At 34.6% G+C, this 21,305-nt stretch overlaps 1 protein-coding gene across 2 annotated transcripts in view; it reads left to right on the forward strand.

Moving 5' to 3' along the window:
* Positions 1-21,305, forward strand: part of Cwc22 (CWC22 spliceosome associated protein) — a 51,893-nt gene that overhangs the window by 23,702 nt on the left and 6,886 nt on the right. For both annotated transcript variants that reach the window (XM_090342528.1, XM_090342529.1), the window contains exons 7-16: positions 1,340-1,508; positions 1,839-1,892; positions 4,840-4,975; positions 5,067-5,273; positions 5,357-5,419; positions 12,458-12,562; positions 13,665-13,746; positions 15,503-15,563; positions 19,458-19,535; positions 20,225-20,377. In XM_090342528.1, coding sequence (XP_090198654.1) covers positions 1,340-1,508; positions 1,839-1,892; positions 4,840-4,975; positions 5,067-5,273; positions 5,357-5,419; positions 12,458-12,562; positions 13,665-13,746; positions 15,503-15,563; positions 19,458-19,535; positions 20,225-20,377 — 1,108 coding nt within the window. The remainder of the gene's footprint in view (positions 1-1,339; positions 1,509-1,838; positions 1,893-4,839; positions 4,976-5,066; positions 5,274-5,356; positions 5,420-12,457; positions 12,563-13,664; positions 13,747-15,502; positions 15,564-19,457; positions 19,536-20,224; positions 20,378-21,305) is intronic.

The following is a 21,305-nucleotide window of genomic DNA, read 5'->3' on the forward strand; positions in this document are numbered from 1 at the left end:
TGTCAGATTTGAAACTCTTCTTTTTATTTCTCTTGCCCCTATTTCTTTTTCTTTTTTTTTTTTTTTTGGCTAGTCCTGCTGGGTCTTGAACTCAGGGCCTTGAACACTGTCCTTGGTCTTTCTCGAGGCTAGTGCTCTACTACTTGAGCCACAGCACCACTTCCAGCTTTTTCTGTGTATGTGGTACTGAGGAATCGAATCCGTACATGCTAGGCAAGCACTCTACCACTAGGGTATGCTCCCAGCCCTCTCTTGCCTATTTCTCTGGCTGAGATGTCTAGTAGAACATTGACTAGAAGTCAGTGGAAGTAAGCATCCTTGTTTTGGTCTTGATAGGAAAAAGCTTTTAGCCTTTTACTATTGAGTATGACATTTGCTAAGCTTTTCAGTATAGCCTATTTAATGAATGAAAGCGAGAGAATAGAAAATATAATTAATGAAATTTAGGAAAGCACAAGAAAATGACTTGGTTTTTAATTTTTTCTTCCTTTTTTTTTGGTAGTACTAGGGTTTGAACCTTCATAGCTATGTGATTGCTGGGCCAGTACTCTTGTCATTTGAGCCCTTTCTTCCTTCATTTTTCGGATAAGGTACCATTGAGAACAAATGGTAACAATAGCTCATTCTCATTTTATCTGTTTGATTTCTGCAACAGTCTCCTGGTGTAGTCCAGGTTGGATTTGACCTCAAGGTCTTCCTGATTCTCCCTCTTGAGTGCTGATATTACAGGTATACACCACTTTGATTAGTGTATACCTTTTCTGTTCCATTTTGTTTCTTTCTTCTTCTGTGTTGTTATATTTAGGTTCTCCTGCTCTTGCTTAGAGGTTTGGCTCACAGCTGGCATTCTACCACTTGAACCATGCCTCCACTTCTAGCTTTTCGTGAATTCATTGGTGATAAGAGTCTATAATACTCCAGTTTTTAGCCTCCTAAGTAGCTAGACTTATAGATGTAAAAAACCAGTACCTAGTATTTTCATTCTCTTCTTATAATGGCACAAATTGAAGTTTTGTTTCCTCATGAAGCTTTCTTTTTTAAAATAAAATGTATATATAATTAATAAGACTCTTCTGAGAAAGGTAAAGTTGAATTTTAATTTGTCTTAATAATATGTTTATTTTATTCTGTTGAGGCAAAATCTTACTACATAGTCTAGCAGATATCCGAATCTTTTTGGTGGTTTTGGGGTTTGAACTTAGAGCCTGAGCTGGTCAGGCAGGTTCTTTACCACTTGAACAATATTTCTAGCTCAGTTTTCTGAGTATTTACAAAGAAATAATATTTCTGTTTTCTAAATATTTTTTCCCTAACTAAGTACTTCATATTTTATACCCAGAGGTCTGCTGTCCAGATCGGTTTTGCAAGCACAAAGTGCTTCTCCAATCTTCACCCATGTTTATGCGGCATTAGTGGCAATTATCAACTCAAAATTTCCTCAGATTGGAGAATTAATCCTCAAGAGGCTGATTCTTAATTTTCGAAAAGGCTATCGAAGAAATGATAAGGTATTTATGAACAGCTTATACGTAGGTCATCACTTAGGGCTAAACTAATAGACCAGTATCAACAAAAGTAAGCATTGCTAGTTTCTACAAGAGTATTTTAAAAATTCTGTACTTCATCAATATTGTTTTGGTATTATTAAGGTTTCCCTCACATGTACTCAGAAAAATGATGACTGTACTAGACTTGTATAACTGCTTAGCGAGTAATAACATTGTTTCCTATGTATTACTTTCATATAAAATTATTCTTGCATTTTTTGAGTCCATTTTTAAGACAGATACATAAAAGTTGGTTTTGATATATGGATTCACTTTGTTTTTACTTTTCAGCAACTTTGCCTTACTGCTTCAAAATTTGTGGCACATCTTATTAACCAAAACGTGGTAAGTGATTTTCAAAATTTAGTCCCATCTAGTCGCATGGGATTGATGCAGTATTATTTAGATTTCTTTAGTTTTGTTCAGATTTATAGTTTTAAGTTCTATATTTTGGATGATACTTTAATTTTAAAACTATAAGAAATATATATTATTTAATATATAAACAGAACTGAAGTGCCTTTTAAATATTTCCTGAGATTAATTTAACTTAATATTACATATAGTTCTTTGACCAAAAAGTACTTGTTTAAAAAACAAAATTGCTAGGTATTGGTAGATATTTCTACCTACTCAGGAGGCTGAGATCTGAGGATCATGGTTCAGAGCCACGCCAGGCAGGAAAGTCTGTGAGACTTTTAACCTCCATTTATCCACCAGAAAACCAGAAATGAAGATGTGACTTCAAGCACTAGCTTTAGCATTGAGCCAAAAGAGCTCAGGTTCATGGCCCCCGCAACACTTTAGTGTTACCAGCAACAACAACAAAAGAATAAAATTCAATCCTTATTTATTTTGGCATTACGGGGATTTGAACTCAGGACCTTCCTTCCACTTGTCAGCCAGGCACTCTACCACTTAAGACAGTCCTCCATCCCTAAAGTTGTCCTATTTTAAAAGTAATACATTTTCTGTACTCATTTCTCTATGCTTAGTGTTCATGGCAACCTAATAAATACCTAGTAGTCTGTTTCAGACTGTTCTCTACTAATACTTAGCTATGCGTAAAACAGTAAGTTAAATAGGTTTAAATGTTTTACTTGTAAATAATTTTTTTTTTTTACCAGTCCTGGGCTTGAGCTTGGGGCCCGAGCACTGTCCTTGGACTTTCTCAAGGTTAGAGCTCTACCACTTGAGCTTCAGCACCACTTCCAGCTTTTTTCTATGTATGTGGTCCCGAGGAATCGAACCTGGGTCTTCGTGCATGCTAGGCAAGCACTCTACCACTAGGCCAAACTCCTGGCCTTGTACTTGTAAATAATTTTAAGTTTGGTCTTTATTTTGTATTCATGCATGACTTGATGGTTTAGGCTTTTATTATATGTATATTATTTTTTCCAGTGCTGGGGATCTAACCCAGGGAAGTATATCAGTCATACCGGGTATTAGCTCTTGATTTTTTTTTTTTTTTTTTTTTTTTTGCCAGTCCTGGGCTTGAACTCAGGGCTTGAGCACTCTCCTTGGACTTTCTCAAGGTTAGAGCTCTACCACTTGAGCCTCAGCACCACTTCGGTTTTTTTTTTCTATGTATTGAGGAATCAAACCTGGGACTTTGTGCATGCTAGGCAAGCATTCTACCACTAGGCCAAACTCCTGGCCCTAGCCCTTGTTTTTTTGAAATAGCATTATTATGTAGGTCACTGACCTTGAACTTTCTATGTAATACAGACTGGGCTCAAACACAAGATCCTCCCTCCTCTGCTTTGGAATGCTACGTTTTACAGACACGTACCACAATGGCCAGCTTGTACTAACATTGTAATGCAATATCTGTGTGTCATCAAGAACATTAAAGTTAAACCTACTCTTATTTCTCTAATATCTGTGTGTCATCAAGAACATTAAAGTCAAACCTACTCTTATTTCTCTAATATTAAACAATACTTTAATTCTTAACCACCGGAAATTCTGTCTAGTATGAGCTCTCATAGTCAAACTTTATTATGATGGCAATTTGTTATATAAGACCATCGAATATACTTTCCCAGGTCTAAAATTGCTGATATCTGTCTCTAATTTCAAATGTGTGATACACTTACCTTGGAGTTTTTTGGGTTTGGGCTTTTGTTTTTTGTTTTTTTAGCAGTGCCACACAGCAGATAGAATGTTAAGTATTTTGTACCTACCCAGTGATAGCATTTTTCTTGTCACTAATAATATGTCTACTTAGCATCTTCCCCTACTCCTCAAAAAGCAAATAACTCAGCAGGATATTTTTGACACTGTATACAGTATGAAGAGGCTATTTTTCTGAGTTCAAATTCTCACTTCTTCCAGTTGTTCTTTTTTTTTTTTCCTCCCAGTCCCCAGTCCCAGGACTTGAACTCAGGGCCTGAGCACTATCTTTGGGCTTTTTCAAGACTAGAGCTCTACCACTTGAGCCACAGCACCACTTCTGGCTTTTTCTGTGTACATGATACCAAGGAATCAAACCCAGGGCTTCGTGCGTACTAGGCAAATGCTCTTCTGGCTACACTCCCAGCCCTTTCTCCAATTTCTATTAGACAACTGATTTATAAAGATGTATGGTTGGATGGATGGTGTCTTTAACAGTCTTTGCAGATTATTTCCTTTTGAAAACAGTGAGAATTGTATTCTCACTGTATGTGGCATTGCTTATTAGTACTCTTGTAGATAGTGTAGCTTAAATGAAAAAGAGGTAATACTTCAAGTGTTATTGTAGACCCTAAAACATTGAAAATTAGAGTCCTGTAACTTAAGGACTATTTGCTATTTAACGTAGTTACTTACAGAATGATAAAGGTGGATTATATAAAGAACTTGCTGTTTCTTACATGATGAATATGAGAATAACTATTAAAAGTCAGTGCATGAACCCAGCATTGTGGCTCACACAAAGTGTTGAGTTCCAGATCTACAGATAGCAAGACCATGTTTGAAAAATACAATAACAATAATAATTGTGTGGTATTTAACTAATAGTTTATCTGGAATTTTCTGTACATCATATCTAAGAAGATTATTTCTTCTGGAATTAATTCAAATAGTTGTATTCAGCAAGTAAGTTAAGCTTTCAGAATACTTATCCATATATTACTAATAGATATGTGAGTCATATAGATGAATTATATGTGCAGTATTAACATTGTAAGAAAATTTACTTTTACAAATTTGTAATGTTATAAATAGCAGGATGATATATATAAAAGCATGTATTCTTTTTTCCATGCTGAAATGTTATCCTCTTCCCTTTGTTTGCATTCTCTTTAAGGCACATGAAGTTCTGTGCTTAGAGATGCTCACTTTGCTCCTAGAAAGGCCAACAGATGATAGCGTTGAAGTAGCCATTGGTTTTCTTAAGGAATGTGGACTCAAATTAACACAGGTGTCACCAAGAGGCATCAATGGTAAGTAGAGATCTGTAGTGTTTATATTCTTCTGTACTTTTACTTGAACATTAAAACCATTTGTTACTTATTTTTATTTGTCCAATATTAGCTATTTTTGAACGACTTAGAAACATTCTACATGAATCTGAAATTGACAAAAGAGTTCAGTATATGATTGAAGTGATGTTTGCTGTACGGAAGGATGGCTTCAAGGACCACCCCGTCATTCTGGAAGGACTTGACCTAGTTGAGGAAGATGATCAGTTCACCCACATGCTTCCTTTGGAGGATGACTATAATCCAGAAGATGTTCTTAGTAAGTGTGAGGGACGCAAGGGGAAAGTGGGATGGCAACAGAAGTAAACACAGAAATTCAGTACTTAACTTTTATTTTTTAAGATGTTTTCAAGATGGATCCTAACTTTATGGAGAATGAAGAGAAGTACAAAGCTATTAAGAAAGGTATGTAAAATTTCACACAATACTTATTTCATTTAGTTTGAAGAAATTCAAGTCGTTATGTAAGAAAGGATATTTATAGATCACTGATCCTTACGAAGTGAAATCTACTTTTAGGAAGCTGCTCACCCTTTATGATTTCCCCATGTATTATTTTTCTTTGTGATGTTTGCCCACAGTATTACTTAATCTTGAATTATTTACCTCAATCGTTGTCTCTCTCTTCCCCTGTAAATTTTGCAACCTTAAGTCTTACCTTTCTTACAGAATGTTCATAGGTTACCAGTGATCTAAATGCAAAATGGTATGATGGTGCTACTGCATCACTACTGCCTCATTAATGAATTGTAAACAGTAATTGCACAAATGTAAGTTTGTGTTTTGTGTTTAACATTATAACTAAACAAGTGCCTTGTTCAATGTTGTAAGAGTAATGTTAGTTTATGGAAGGATAAATAAAATAATTTGTGCATGCTTTGTAGTTCTATAGGTTAAATATTGTTCTTGTTAACATTACTCTTAGGATTTTCACATTTGCATTATTATTTTTCTCCTAAATACATATGTCCATATGTATTTATATAGTCATTTTTCAGATTTATTTTTCTTTCTTTCTTTCTTTCTTTTTTTTTTTTTTTTTTTTTTTTGCCAGTCCTGGGCTTGAGCTCAGGGCCTAAGTACTCTCCTTGAACTTCCTCAAGGCTAGAGCTCTACCACTTGAGCCTCAGCACCACTTCTGGCTTTGTTCCATGTATGTGCTACCAAGGAATCAAACCTGGGTCTTTGTGCATGCGAGGCAAGCAGTCTATCACTAGACCAAACTCCCGGCCCCATAGATTTATTTTCTTTGAATGGTGATTTATTTAATTTATTTATTTTTTGAGGGTCATGGGGCTTGAACTCAGGCTGGGCACTTTCCCTGAGCTCTTCAGCTCAAGGCTACCATCCCTTCCTTGAGGCAAGCCCCACTTCCCATTTTCTAGTGATTAATTGGAGGTAAGAATCTCAGATCCTTTTGTGTCCAGGCTGTCTTTGAACCTTGATCCTCAGATCTGAGCCTCCTGAGTAGCTAGGGTTACAGGTATGAGCCACCATGGCCAGCTGAATGGTGATTTTTTCCCCCAAAAGTACATATTGCTCTGGATGTTTCCATGAGAAGAGAGTCATAGAATTGTCTTGGCCTCCTACACTAGTCATACTTAAAAGTAGAAAGCAAATGTGTAAGAACTTCTGTTTCTACATAGTATCCTAAAAATCTGGTATAATAAACAAGTTTCTCATTACTGATTTCTTGGCAGCTCATTTCTTTTCCATTGCTGATTTCTTGGCTGCTTTCATTGTCATTGACTAGAATTGCTTTGGTCTGTTACACTTCAGTTTTTAAATACGGAGAACTCCTTAAACGGTTTTGCCTCCCCCCCTCCCTCCCTCCCCCTGCCTCTATCCCCCCCTCTCTCTCCCCCTCTTTCTCTCTCTCCCACTCTCCCTTCTTTCTTTCTTAGAACTCCTTAAACCCTTTTTCTCTCCTTTCTTTTTTAGAACTCCTTAAACCCTTTTGCCTCCCTCCCTCCCTCCCTCCCTCCCTCCTTCCCTCCTTCCCTCCCTCCCTCCCTCTTTCTTAGAACTCCTTTTTTTTTTTTTTTTTTTTTTTTGCCAGTCCTGGGCTTGAGCTCAGGGGCTGAGCACTGTCCTTGGACTTTCTCAAGGATAGAGCTCTACCACTTGAGCCTCAGCACCACTTCCGGTTTTTATCTATGTATGTGGTACCGAGGAATCGAACCCGGGTCTTCATGCATGCTAGGCAAGCACTTTAACCACTAGGCCAAACTCCCCGCCCCTCTTAGAACTCCTTAAACCCTTTTGCCTCCCTCCCTCCTTCCTTTCCTTTCCTTTTTCCTTTCCTTTCCCCTTTCCTTTCCTTTTCCTTTCCCTTTCCTTTCCTTCCTTTCTTTCTCTTCTGGGTCATTGGGCTTAAACTCCGCCTGGGTGTTGTCCCTCAGCTCTTCAGCTCAAGGCTACCACTCTACTCCTGGGCCTGGGTGTTGTCCCAGAGTTCTTCAACTCTAAGCTACCACCCTACCCTGGAGCCAAGCCCCACTTCCCATTTCCTAGAAGTTAGTTGGAGATAAGAGTCTCAGGTCCTTCTGTGCTTGGGCTGGTTTTGAATCTTGATCCTCAGATCTCAGCCTCCAGAGTAGCGAGGATTACAGGCACGAGCCTATAATCCTTTTTCCTTTTTCTTAACAAGTTTTTTTTCCCCAACATCTTTCCTAAAAAGGGCTAAATGGCATTTTTTAATTTACTGTACTTGATAAGACTTCCTTCTATTTTAATCTTGAGAATCCCCTATCCATTTCATTAGTGTTTAGGCAGTTAGCCAGTACCTGGAACGTATCATTTCCCTACATTCTTGAATTCTTGTCTCAAGATCCCTTAACATTTTTGAAAATTACTATGGATTCCAACGAGCTCTTCTTTGTGTGTTGTATATACTGATATGTACTGTGTTGGAAATCAAATAAAGAATATGAAACTATGTGTTAAGTTGTTTCAAAATACAACTAGTATGTAACAAACTATGTTTTTATGAAAATAGTTCATAGAACAAAGCAATTTAATGAATACAATTGTACATGTATTATATAAGTTTAATACCTCCTGGCCTAAAGCAAAAAGCTCCATATTCCAGGTTCTACATTCAGTATGTTTTAGTTCCTTGTCTAGTCTCACATAAATAAGTAATTAGGAAAAGGGAGGAGTATTTTGATAGCCTTTTCACTTAAGAATCTTCCTTAATACTATGCTAATATTAAGCAGATAATAGTTTCTTAAAGAATCATTTCAGTTGGAAATCTAAATTACTATAGATGAAATTTCAAACCCTGTTAAATTAAAATCCATTAGGATGTCACTGTCAGTGGGTCATTAAACCATGTGTTTTGTTACATGTTGCACTGGTCATTTGGAGAATACTGATTCACTGAGTTACATGCGTATTCTAAATACCAAGACATAAATATTATCATTCTCATTTTAACATGTTAGTATATTACCAGAGAATCACATTTGTTAGTTACTCCCTCTTTAGAAGAGTCCAAGTTTAGGAAGTTAGTTATCAAGCTTATATAGATATACGTAGGTTTCCTAAAGTAATACTTTCTTTGAAAACTTTACTGTTACCATGATAGCAATTACTATTAGTTGTTTACCCGGTAATGACAGTCTTACTCTGTTTATATTTGTGCAAAACCCTGCCAGATATCAAATAGCTATAAGTGGCTATTTCTTTTTTTTTTCAAATATTTTTATTGTAATTAATAGAAGGGTTACATTATATTCACCAGATAGATGGTGCATTACTTCACAAACATTGATACCCTTTCTCATTTCTTGGTCCCAATAAGCATATATACAATGTATCAGATAGCAAGGTAAAATACTGTAACAATATGAGAAAACCAAGGGACAGCAAAAAAGATGAGAGATAACATAGTACATTAAGGACAGCAATCACTTGTTATATGGCTTTTGTTTCTGTAACCTGGAGGTCCTTTCATTTAGCGTCATACTATATGGTAGGTGGCCATTTCTTTCCAACTAAAATGAAATAACTCCAAAAGTCATATCATTGCCTATCTTGAGGGAACTATTGTTGCTCTACACTATCTTTAACAGAAGTGATATGTACCCAAACTATATATGTTATCACTTAGATTATGATAACAGTTTCTACTCAAGTACTAAGATTTAAGAAAATTAATGTTCTACATGTTCATCGAGAAAATTTTTTTCTACTTCATGTATGCAATGAAGAATGCATTGACTATTTGTACAGTTTATTTCCTTAATTTATTCTGGGACTAAAGCAGTTTCAAGCTAAATTGACCTGGACCCTCATAGCCTTCAGCAGAGCAGACATACAGATTAAAAAATGCCTTGGTATGATTATGAAAACGATTGACTTCACAGACCATGGAGGTCTCGACATCCCCCTCAGACTCTTAGACTATTCTTTGAAACCACTACTTTATTCATTTAAATGAAATCCATTTGGCATTGCCTAAGTGATTTCAGTAAGTAGATTCTAAAGTGGAAAGGAAAAGAGGATGATGTAAACTATTAGACAATTTATTTGACCTTCATTCCTTAGTAAAATGTTCTTCTAGAAGTGGCATGAAAAAATGGCCACAGCAGGAAGTCATCACAGCTTTAGTAATTAGCACCTTGGAGTGACCCAGGTGTACTTGTGTTTTAGATTTTATAGCATTTGGAAAAACAGCAGGAGAGTCTGCCTTCTTACTATTGAATACTAAGTAGTTTCTTTTTGAAAATCTGTCTAAGCTGTGTTACATTATAAACTAGACACTGGAGGTTATTTCTAGAAGCTGAATTTATTAGAAATATTCTTGAGATTTATATATCAGGTAAGAACATAATGTTAACTCGACAACTTTAAAATTATGTTTTTTCATAGTATTAAGTTCTCAATTAAAATTAAATACATGGTTCTGGTTATATACCAATTTATCTTTATAATGAAATTAGAAGTTTTCTAAAAATGAGTTGACTCTAAAATTTAATCTTTTTTTGTCATGGGGCTTGAATTCACGGCATGGGCATTGTCCCTGATTTTTTTTGTCATGGGGCTTGAATTCATGGCATGGGCATTGTCCCTGATTTTTTTTGTCATGGGGCTTGAATTCATGGCATGGGCATTGTCCCTGATTTTTTTTGTCATGGGGCTTGAATTCATGGCATGGGCATTGTCCCTGATTTTTTTTGCTGTGGCTAGTAGTGCTCTACAGTGCCACTTCTGACTTTCTGGTGGTTATTGGAAAGATAAGAATCTCACACTTTCTTGACCAGGCTGGCTTCAAACTCGTGATTCTCACATCTTAACCTCCTGAGTAGCTAGGCTTATAGGCGTGAGCTACCAGTGTCTGGCTAAAATTTGATCTTAATTGTATTAGCTTACTAAATATATAAATTTTGCCTGGGTTTGCAAAAATCTTATCAGCCTAGCAGCACTGTTAAGTAAATAAAATTTTAGTTTCTGTCATGTGTTTACTATTAACATAATAAATGGTTTTACATAGTTGTGTGTAAATCTGTAGTTTTATTCATTTCTAAATGAGTTGTACTGGGCCTGAAGTGTGACCTATTGGTAGAGAACTTGCCTAGCAGGCAGGAAGCCTTGGATTTGAATCCTCTATACCATGTACACAAAAGCTGGAAGTGGTGCTGTGGTTGAAGTGGTAGAGTGCTAGCCTTGAGAAAGCTCAAGGACAATGCACAGGCCCTGAGTTCAAGCCCTAGGACTGGCAAATAAATAAACAAATAAATAATAATAATAAATGAGTCGTATTTTAAGAAGTAATAATTCAATAAAGTGATTCTATTGCCACTTTTTTATTTTATTTTTTTATTAAAGAATTTATTAACATTTTTATATCATATTTCAAATGACAAGTTTAACAAACAAGTGTTCAAGAAGGGAATCTATATATACAGTCACTGGGACTTAGTTGTTAGAACTTATTCAAAATTAGTCTAAGGGTTTTATAAAATAAAACATTATGTCTGTAGAGCCATAGGTTTTTATGTCTATATAGTTGTGTTTATATTTCCATTACCATGTCCATAGCATTGGGCATGCAAATATTGAGTCCTCGCTCTTGTACTCTTTGGATTTAATAGCCACATATTAAGGATACCATGGACCTTTTGTTCCTTAGATCTTGACGTCTCACTCAACATGATTCACTCTAGATTCATCCACTTCCTGCAAATGCCATTACTATTGCCACTTTTTTAAATTGTTTTTTATTGTCAAGGTGATATATAGAAGAATTCGTTACATTCGTCGGGTAGTGGGTACATTACTTCTTGAACATTGATACCCTTTCCCATGTTTTTCTCCCACTTTCTCACCTCCTTCCCCTCCCAATCATCTTGATTTTCCTCTTTCCATCCCTATTTCAAATAAATGAATGTGTATACAATATACCAAATACCAACGTCATTACAGTAACAACATGAGATAAACCATAAGAAGAGGAGAAACAGATGCAGAGAGAAGAAATAACTTCACAGAAGCCACACTTTTTTTTCTTCTTCTTCTTTTTTTTTTTTGGCTAGTCTTGGGGCTTGAACTTAGCCTGGACACTGTCCCTGAGCTTCTTTTCTCAAGGCTAGCACACAGTACCACAGTGCCACTTCAAGGTTTTTCTTTTTATGTGCTAGTGAGGAATTGAACCCAGGGCTTCATGCATGCTAGGCAAGTACTCTAGGCCACATTCCTAACCCCTTAAGATTCTGTATTAGCATATATTAGTTTTACAAGTGTGATTTTATTGTGCTACTTCTACATAAGCATACAGTGTATTCTGACAAGCCCATTCCCTCTTGTCATTGAGCCTTGTCCCACCATCTCCTTGTTAGAACAATTCCAACAAGTTTTTTTCTTGTTTCCATATATGCAGTAAAATACTTGACCAGATTCACTACTATTCACCTTCATTCATCCTCCCATGATACGTCTCAAAAGAGTATTAAGAAAAATCTTTAACTTGATTGTAATAGTCTGTTGAACAAGTATGTATTTCAGTGAACATATCAATACTGTTTCTTTAAATTACCTTAAATTCTGATCTTATATGTATTGGTATGGAATTGCAACGTAGACTACTCTCTTTCCAATGATGCCGTAATACTTTCTTTTATATACTAGTTCCTAGGAATGTTTTTTTTTTTTCCAGTGTTCATCTCATTCAGAAACACTTATCTACTTTTTCTTTATGCATCTTGTTTCATGGCCACTTTAATCTGGCAGAATGATACGCATGGCTCTTCGGTGAAATCAGTTTAGTGCTTTCTTGCCACCTGTATCAACACAAGCAAGACTTGTGTGGTTATTCGTGTTGTCAGGTAAATTGTTATGACACTTATAACACTGGTTTTCTATGAGAACATGGATTGCCAGAATGAAATACATGTATCTTGCTCATTAATTTTTTTCCTAAAATGTACTTTGCCTCACAGAAATACTTGATGAAGGAGACAGTGATTCAAATACAGACCAAGATGCTGGGAGTAGTGAGGAGGAAGAAGAAGAAGAGGAGGAAGAAGGAGAAGAAGATGAAGAAGGTAAAATCAAATTCTGATAATAACATCAATATTCTAATTTAGATAATAATATCAATACTCTGGAATTAAATTTCCAAAGCAGTAATCTTAACGCCGTGTTCTCAGTCTGCTGGGAGGGTGTGGGAAGGAACCTCTGTGGTATCTAGTGGGTTAAACATCATAAAATAAAGCCTGTCACATAAAAAAATTCTGTTCATTCCAAGAGTAAGCTTTCTGTTGTTGCTTGTTGTGCTGGGCATTAAACCCAGTGCTTCACACATACTATCAGGCACTCTAGCACCTATATTATGAACATAGGCCCCAAGAAGTATTAATATGGAAATTCATTTTTTAATTTGACAGCTTATGCCTTTGATAATGTTAGAAAGTGTACAAAATTTGTTCATGTGAAGTGCATGTGATTTATTTAATCCTGGTAAGAATGTGACCGATAATTTCTTTTTGGCAAAATAGAGTGGGGAGGCCAAACACTATACTTATACAGAAGCAGGCCTGATATTCTTCTTCAGTGTTGATTATGTTATTACACAGAAAAATGTCCTTGGACAATTTTTGCTCAAGGCTAGCGCTCTGCCACTTAAGCCATAGTGCCACTTTTGGCTTTTTCTGTGTATGTGGTACCGAGGAATTGAACCCAGGGCTTCGTACATGTTATGTTAGGTGAGCGCTCTACCACTAGGCTATGCTCCTGGCCCCGAGAGTATAAATATTTGTCAAAATATAAATATAATCTAGCTTTCTCTTAAGCTGAATTTCTGCCTGTAAATTGTAGCTCTTCTAAATTACCAAAATGTTGTTTATTGTTCTGAAAGTAATATTTTATCAAACGAACAAGAGTTTAGTCTTTTCTAATGAGCAGATGACATACAAACAAAACTGGTTATTCTGTCCTAGTTCTGAGCTTGGAGCTAAGAAAATGATAAAGCAAAAATATTTAAAGTAATTACTTGTAACCATAAATGCCAATATATTACAGTAGAAAAGGTTGCTATTAAGTTCTGAAAGATTCTAAATAGATTTGTGGAAAGATTTGCAGGGATACATTGTTATTTCTTCAAGATTGCTTTTGTAGTTTCATAAGTTATTTTTTTATTTCTTTCAGGACAAAAAATGACTATTCATGACAAAACAGAAATTAATCTAGTCTCATTTCGTCGAACAATATATCTTGCTATTCAGTCAAGGTAAGACACCATACCTTAGTTGGTCCTATTTTCCTTTCCTTTTCTTTCTTTTTTCCTGCCTAAAGGCTGACTGGGCATTGATGAAAATGAACTAAGCAATTCATGGGCAGACGTGGCAAGGAGGGGATAAAAGAATGAGGGAACAGCTGATATTAACCAAAAGACAAGAAATGTGCTTTCCACCTGATAGATGTAAAGGTAACCCTGCTGTATCTCACCTCTACAATAGCAATAAAAATCTGAGAACCCCAAATTTGACACGATTTGGACACCATCTCAGAGATCTTACCTTTTTCTTTACCAAAGCTTGTAGGTACATACCAGTTTGTTCTTTAATGGTGAATGGTCTTAATTGGCTAAAAGTGTAATAGTGTCATATTAGACATTTGAGCTATGTCATTTCTCAGAGTTAAATACTGCTAATAAAATCCAGAAAATAATATTAAAAACGAACATAGTTCTTTCATGATAAAAATGTAGTGTTGAGCATATGTCTGAAAAATTTGGTTTCTCGTTCTGGTGTAGTAGAGAAGCATGACTGTGATGACTTCGGGAAACTGACTTCTTATGTAGAGGCAAATGAATATAAATTGAGAATTAGATTTAGGAAAATTGTAAGAATCCTTTGCAATAAGCTCAAGGAAGACAATGTCATGAATATAAAACCTACTTGTTTTGAAGATAGGAGTTCCATTTTAAAGATTTATTTGAGAATATTAAATGCTTAATGCATCTTTTTATTTTGTATACAAAACAGCTATTGATTTAGTAGGAACAGTGTTTACATTGTATACTGAAGGAAGAATTCTCTTTTTTTACTTGGCTTTGGATATTTCCACTTAGTGTGATGCAATACTAATAATGATCATAAGTAGGAGTCATCATGTTTTTAGTCAGTCTACAAACTTTGGCCTTAGATTCATCTTCAAATAGAGGAATATTAAAAGCAGAACAGAAAGTTTTAGGTTTAATTTATTTCTTTGCTTTCCACATGAAAAGATCTTAAAATGTTGGATTATTTTATATATATATACCTGTACCAGAGCTTGAACTCAGAGCCTCAAGCTCTTGCCTAGCCTTTTCACTTAGGTCTGGCACTCCACCAGTTGAGTCACCCTGGCAGTATATTTTTTTTTTCTCTTTCTTTTTTCTTCTCTTTTTTGGGGGTGTGGGGGAAAGGATCAGTGCTGGGGCTTGAACTCTGGGCCTGGACACTGTCTCTGAGCATTTCAGCTCAAGGATTATACTCTACCACTATGAGCCACTTCCTGTTTTCTGGTGTTTAATTGCAGGTAAGAGTCTCATGGACTTTCGTACCCTGGTTGGCTTTGAACCTCAATTCTCAGATTTCAATCTCTTGAGTAGCTAGTATTACAAGCATGAGCTACTGGCTCCCAGCAGTCCAGCTTTTTTTCTGATTAATCAAAATTCCCAAGAACTATTTAACCTGTACTGACTTTAGATCATGATCTTCAGATCTCAGTATCCTGAGTAGCCACATCCTTTTTTTGTATGACTTTTGCTTACCCTAATTCCAAATTTATCCATGTTGTATTATGCATTCATTTTTCATTCTTTGTGGAATTAAGAGCTGTGTTTGGTTTATATTTGCAGTTAAAAAACACATGTACTTCCAATAAAAAGATTATTCAAAACAGTAGTAAAGGTATAAAATAGTTTTATATGTTAAGTTAAAGAGACCATAGTTCATTACTGTAACCTTTTAACTTATTATCTCTATCTTATTTCTCCATAGTTTAGATTTTGAAGAATGTGCCCACAAATTGCTGAAAATGGAGTTTCCTGAAAGTCAAACAGTATGTTAATGTTTTAAGTACAATGTATATATTGTTTGTAAAAATGTTTAAGTCAGTTAGTACTTAGCTTTTATGAATTGCAATACCAGTTCAAGGTTTAGGTTTCTTGAGGGTGTTTCATATCTACCACTTGTTCCACTGAATTAAATTATTTGCTTGACTTGAAAAATAGCCTTGAGAACATCACATTTTACATAGAATCCCTGCCTATAAATTAACTGTGCCATAGTAGGAAATATGTCCTTCTGTAAATTACCTGACCAAGCCCTTTATGTATTAAAGAATTATTTTGCTGTAGAAATTAAGAGAATAGTATATGCTGTTACATTGCTCTAGTTGAATATAGAAGAATTTGTTTTTCATTCATTAGTTCAGCATATTTTGTGTATCAGACTTTGCAAACTCAGTGATTTAGTGATCCATAAAGTACATATAGGGCCTTTCCTTTGTCCCATGGGACTTACAAATCACTGTACCTCAATCTTTAAAGTATTGATAATAAAGACCAAATTGGTAAATAAATTGTCCTGTATTTATTTTATTTTATTTTCTAATTTTTTGCCCATTGTGGGGCTTGAACTCTGGCCCCGGACACTGTCCTTGAGCTTTCTCAAGTCTAGCTCTACCACTTGAGACACAGCACCACTTCTGGCTTTTTCTGTGTATGTGGTACCCAGGAATTGAATACAGGCCTTCATGCATGTTAGGCAAGCACACCATCACTAGCCATGCTCCCTGTCTTGTATTTTTTACTACTTGTCTTGAATTTATTATTCTCTGCCTCTAGATTTTTAGGTCATAGAAACTGAGCCAAGGCTTTGTTTTCCTTTTACTTTGCTTTCCATATGGTAGATTCTACATGGATACTAGAGTGAATGTATCAACTCGAATAAGCTGTTCAGTTTTTAGTTCTTGTTCCTCTGAGCTAAGTTACTATTAGATGTAATTTTTTTCATGACATAATTTCTTTGCCTTAAGTCAGTAATCATGGTCTGTTAGCAGACTGTGACCTAGGCCTACTGCTTGTTGTATAGAAATAAAATTTTATTATAGTAATACCACTAATTGGAACTATATCCCTAAGCCCATGACTGTTTTCACATCATGGTAGCAGAATGAGTAATTTTAACAAACATTATATTATATCTAACCCTTACAATGTGTACTGCCTGGCACTTTGGGGGAAACACTTCCAAATCCTTATTCTGTAATATAGATCCATTCCTAAAATGCTGTGCTATAGAATTTTGAGGAAAAAATGTCTTCAAATTTTAAAAAATTCTTTTGATGGCATGCTAATTACAATGTTCCTGTGTTTGTATTTTGGGGGCAATTGATATGTCATCTTTGGAGGAAATATGTAGTAATAAATTAACCTTTACAATTATACTCAACACCAAGTTTATAAAATTTTCTAATTAATGTATGGTCTTGTTTACATTATTTGTATAATACAGTTAAGTCATTATAAACATCAATCCAGAGGATAGTGGTTCTAGAACTTAACCTCAGCATATTTTGAGAGCACTTTTAAGTACTTTAGTTTTTGTGTGCTCAGTAGACTACTAAATTGCTCTAATGTTTAATTGAAATATTAAAATATTTCATTAGTATAAGCCATAGGGAATAACTCATAATTGTATTTAATCTAGGGAAGAAATTAATTTGTTTTTTGAGTAGTGCTGTTAGTAATGCTATTGGCACTTTACCATGTTTTATTGTTTAAAATCTAATTAACTGCTATATTGTACAACATAGTGTTAGAAGTTGAAAGTGAATTTTAATAAATCAAGTCAATATAGTGGAATTTAGAAAAGCCTCATTTAAAGTTTTTAGTGCCATATGGAATTTTGACAAAGCTTATTTTTTCAGAACTGATACATTTATAAATACTTTATTTAATTGAGTTAACTTGCGACTGAGGTTTTCTTTAAAAAAAATGTTAGCAATATGATGACATTACTATTGTGCTCTGAGTGAGACCTCTGTTTAAGCTGTTTCTTTGTCGCTATTAACTTTGTGCCAGGATAGAATATTTTTATTCTACCCTGACTAGTATAGTAACCACTAGGCATGTGAGGATTTTGACTGCTTGAGATATGGCTAATGTGACGTAAATAAAATTTCAGTAATGCAAATAGCCATATATGCCTAGTTGATACCATGCTGGACTGCACAGTTTTAGAGTATCAGTTATCTGCTTTTTAGACTCCCTGCTGATCTCCTATTGGGCAGGCTTCCATCAGATCTCTTAATATTATTTACGTAGATGAACATAGTAAATGCTTATTAACTTGTTTCTTTTTTCAGATCTCTTAATATTATTTACATAGATGAACATAGTAAATGCTTATTAACTTGTTTCTTTTTTAATATTTATATTTTAGGTTATACCTGTTTTACTATGACAAAAGGTCCATATAAAGATGCACAGATAAAAATTAACTGAAAAAAATATGCATTTTATTTTTATAGGAGTGCTTTCTATTTAGAGAAAGCCAATACATTTGGTTATTATAACAAATGTCTTATAGAATATGAGAATAAGGCATTTTACCCATATGTAGTGGTGGTCCAAGAATGAAGTTATGACATTTGTATTTGGTCTCCATTCACTATATTGCTTGCCTATGAAGTCATGGTAATCAATATATAGTTCATCAGGATTATGTTAGGAGTTAATTGGTAGTATTACTTAAAACTCTCTAGTTAAATAGAGGTTTTTAAGGCACTTAAATAGCTAATTGCCTAAGGTATCAGCAATTAGAAAATGATTATATGTATATAGATCTGTCATTAGATAAAGTTCATTTTGAGAATAGAAAATTTAGTCATAGATATCTTTCTTTTTAATTTTTTTATTCTAAAAGTGATGTACAGAGGTGTTACAGTTACATAAGTCAGGTAATGTACATTTCTTTTTGAACAGTGCCACTTCTTCCCTTGTTTTCTCCCCATTTTTTCCTTCCCCACAAGTTGTATAGTTCATTTTCAATATAGTGTATAGTGAGTATTATTGCTGCATTAGTTCACCCTTTTGTCCAACCATTTCTCCGGTCCCCCTTACCCTCCCAAAACAGAGAGCTTACATACAAGACAAAAAGTTCAGAAATCAAAAAAAAAAGGTGACAAAGGGACAAAGAAAAAAACACAAAAAGAAAAAAAACCAAAAACCTCTTTCTATTTCTGGAACTTTATGTTTCCATCACAAAGGATGACATTGCCCCATTTATAAGGAAATGGAAAGACTTGGAAAAAATTATATTAAGTGAAGTAAGCAAGATCCAAAGAAGCATAGGTTGCATGTTTTCCCTCATTTGTAGTAATTAAAATGTGCCTATAAATCTACAAGTAAATACACTGGAAGGTAAAAGACAAAAAAATTACATTTGGACATGGTAAACAGGACTACACATTCACATAGAATGAAGGAAGATATTCTTAGGAGAGGATCACAAAGGCTCAAGAGCTGTGAGCATATGATCATATAAATTGATGTTTATTGAAATGGAATCAGATACATTTTTTATTCGTTTTTTTACATTTGTTCCTTTTTAACTGTAAGTAGGGTCTTTTAAATTACAATTTAAGTTGTTATGGTCACTTATGTCTTTGCAAAGATTCATATTTGCTATTTGACTATATTTGCTAAGTATATTATATTTGGAAAGTGTAAAACTAAATTGTTAGAGTCCTTCTAGGATACAATATATTTAGTCTCTACTGACATACCTGTTGCATGTGCCAGGGTTTTTAAAGAAATAATTTATATTAATATGAATTTAAAATTTCATCATTGCTATATAAATAGCCTTAGACTTTATAAGCCAGACAATGTTCTTATAGGGATTGTTGTGTTTTAAATAATTACTGTGATTTTTTTTTTCTAAACAGAAAGAACTCTGCAATATGATACTTGATTGTTGTGCTCAACAAAGGACATATGAGAAATTTTTTGGTTTATTAGCTGGGGTGAGTTTCAGCCAGGGTTAGAATTCAACAGAAGCCCTAACGGAATCTTGGCATGAATATAAGGAGTTAATGATTCTGCTTCATGGTTTGCCCTAGTCTACTATTAGCAACATAGCTCTGATGAAAGTGAATTGTCCCTCCTTACTGTAGATTTCCTACTTCTTACTGTATGTTGGCAGTGTCTTCACGGGTCAGTCTTCTAGATTTTCTTAAAATTCTTTATGCTTTGTAATAGTTTAACATAGCACAAGTAAATATTCTTTCAAGAAATCTCAAAACAGTCAATAAAAAATAGGCAATATAAGTAAAACTTGGCCTTGTTTTACTGTGTGGTACTTGAATTTAGTCCCTGGCACTGCTAGATAGGTGTTCTACCACTTGAACTGTGCTCCTAAGCCTAAATATTTTTTTTTTAATTTAGATTTTACTTAAAAGATAGAAGTATATACCCTAGACAAATGCAGGAATCTAGGGTCAATCCACATATCTAATTTTGTTTTCATTTATAAATCCAGGTAGATAGAAATCATACATATTAACTTTGAGCTCGTATCTTGTAACAGAATAATAGTAACGATGCATTTTTGGAAGTATAAAATGTTTATTTTAGATTTAATTAAATTAGATGAATATGGTCATAACTATTGAAATTCAATTTTAATTGATACTGACATCAATTTTTTTATTAGCGATTTTGTATGCTAAAAAAAGAATACATGGAATCCTTTGAAAGTATATTCAAAGAACAGTATGACACTATCCATCGCTTGGAGACAAACAAATTGAGAAATGTTGCCAAGATGTTTGCTCACTTATTATACACAGATTCACTTCCATGGAGTGTAAGTAGTTGCGTCAATATTCTTCTTTCCTAACTCCTGTTATTCTCAAGTGTCTATTATACACTAGCGATGCTAATCCTGTTATGAAATGTGAACTAAAATGATATTTGCAGTATACTTTTCTTAACTGCTATCTTTGAGATTATCTTTTGGTAGCCTCTGATTTAAAAGGTAAATGATAATAGCAAGAATAAGAAATGTACCACACTTGAAACCAGAGTGGTGATTAATAGTGATGACTGAGACTGTTCTCAGCAGAAATGTTAGATATTTTCATCTCTCTTTGAACATAGATCTGTGCCATTTGTCATAAAGGAGAAGCACAAGTTGCCCTCTAGTGACAAATGTCTCAGAATTTCTGCCTGTTTCCCGACTTTCCGTAGTTCCTCTTGTTAGAACTCAAGAAAAATGTACTAGAAGGATATGTGCTTTTATGTGTACATTGATGATGAGTACACATCGCATGATGTACTCATGATGTAGTAACTAACGTTAGTGTTATAGCAAGGAAATACATTCTTGATGGAGAAATGTATGATGGACTAGAATTTGACTTATATTCATTAAGCTGCTATTTATTATATAAGTACTAATCATTCAACCACCATTATTTAGCTACAACCTATGTATCTAGTCATGAGAGAAGTACTAGGCAATCAAAGGAATTTAGAAAGGAAGAAAGGGAGGGCGGGAGTCAACCCAAGAGGAAAGAGAATAAAATTGTAGAGTACCATAAACTAATAACACAAGAAGGTAACCATTCATCTTGTAATCGTGGGATGATTTTTGTAATACATTAAATCTTATGTATGTCCAATTATGTTTTACGGGTATTTGTAAACCAACCCAGCATCTTAATTATATTAATCTTTTAACTTTTTTTTTCTTCTGTTCCAGAAAATGAGTTTTGCTTTAGACAGTTAACTAA

This window comes from Megascapheus bottae, chromosome 12 (genome assembly GCF_031878675.1).
Source record: "Megascapheus bottae isolate mThoBot1 chromosome 12, mThoBot2.hap1, whole genome shotgun sequence".
Lineage (NCBI taxonomy): Eukaryota > Metazoa > Chordata > Mammalia > Rodentia > Geomyidae > Megascapheus > Megascapheus bottae.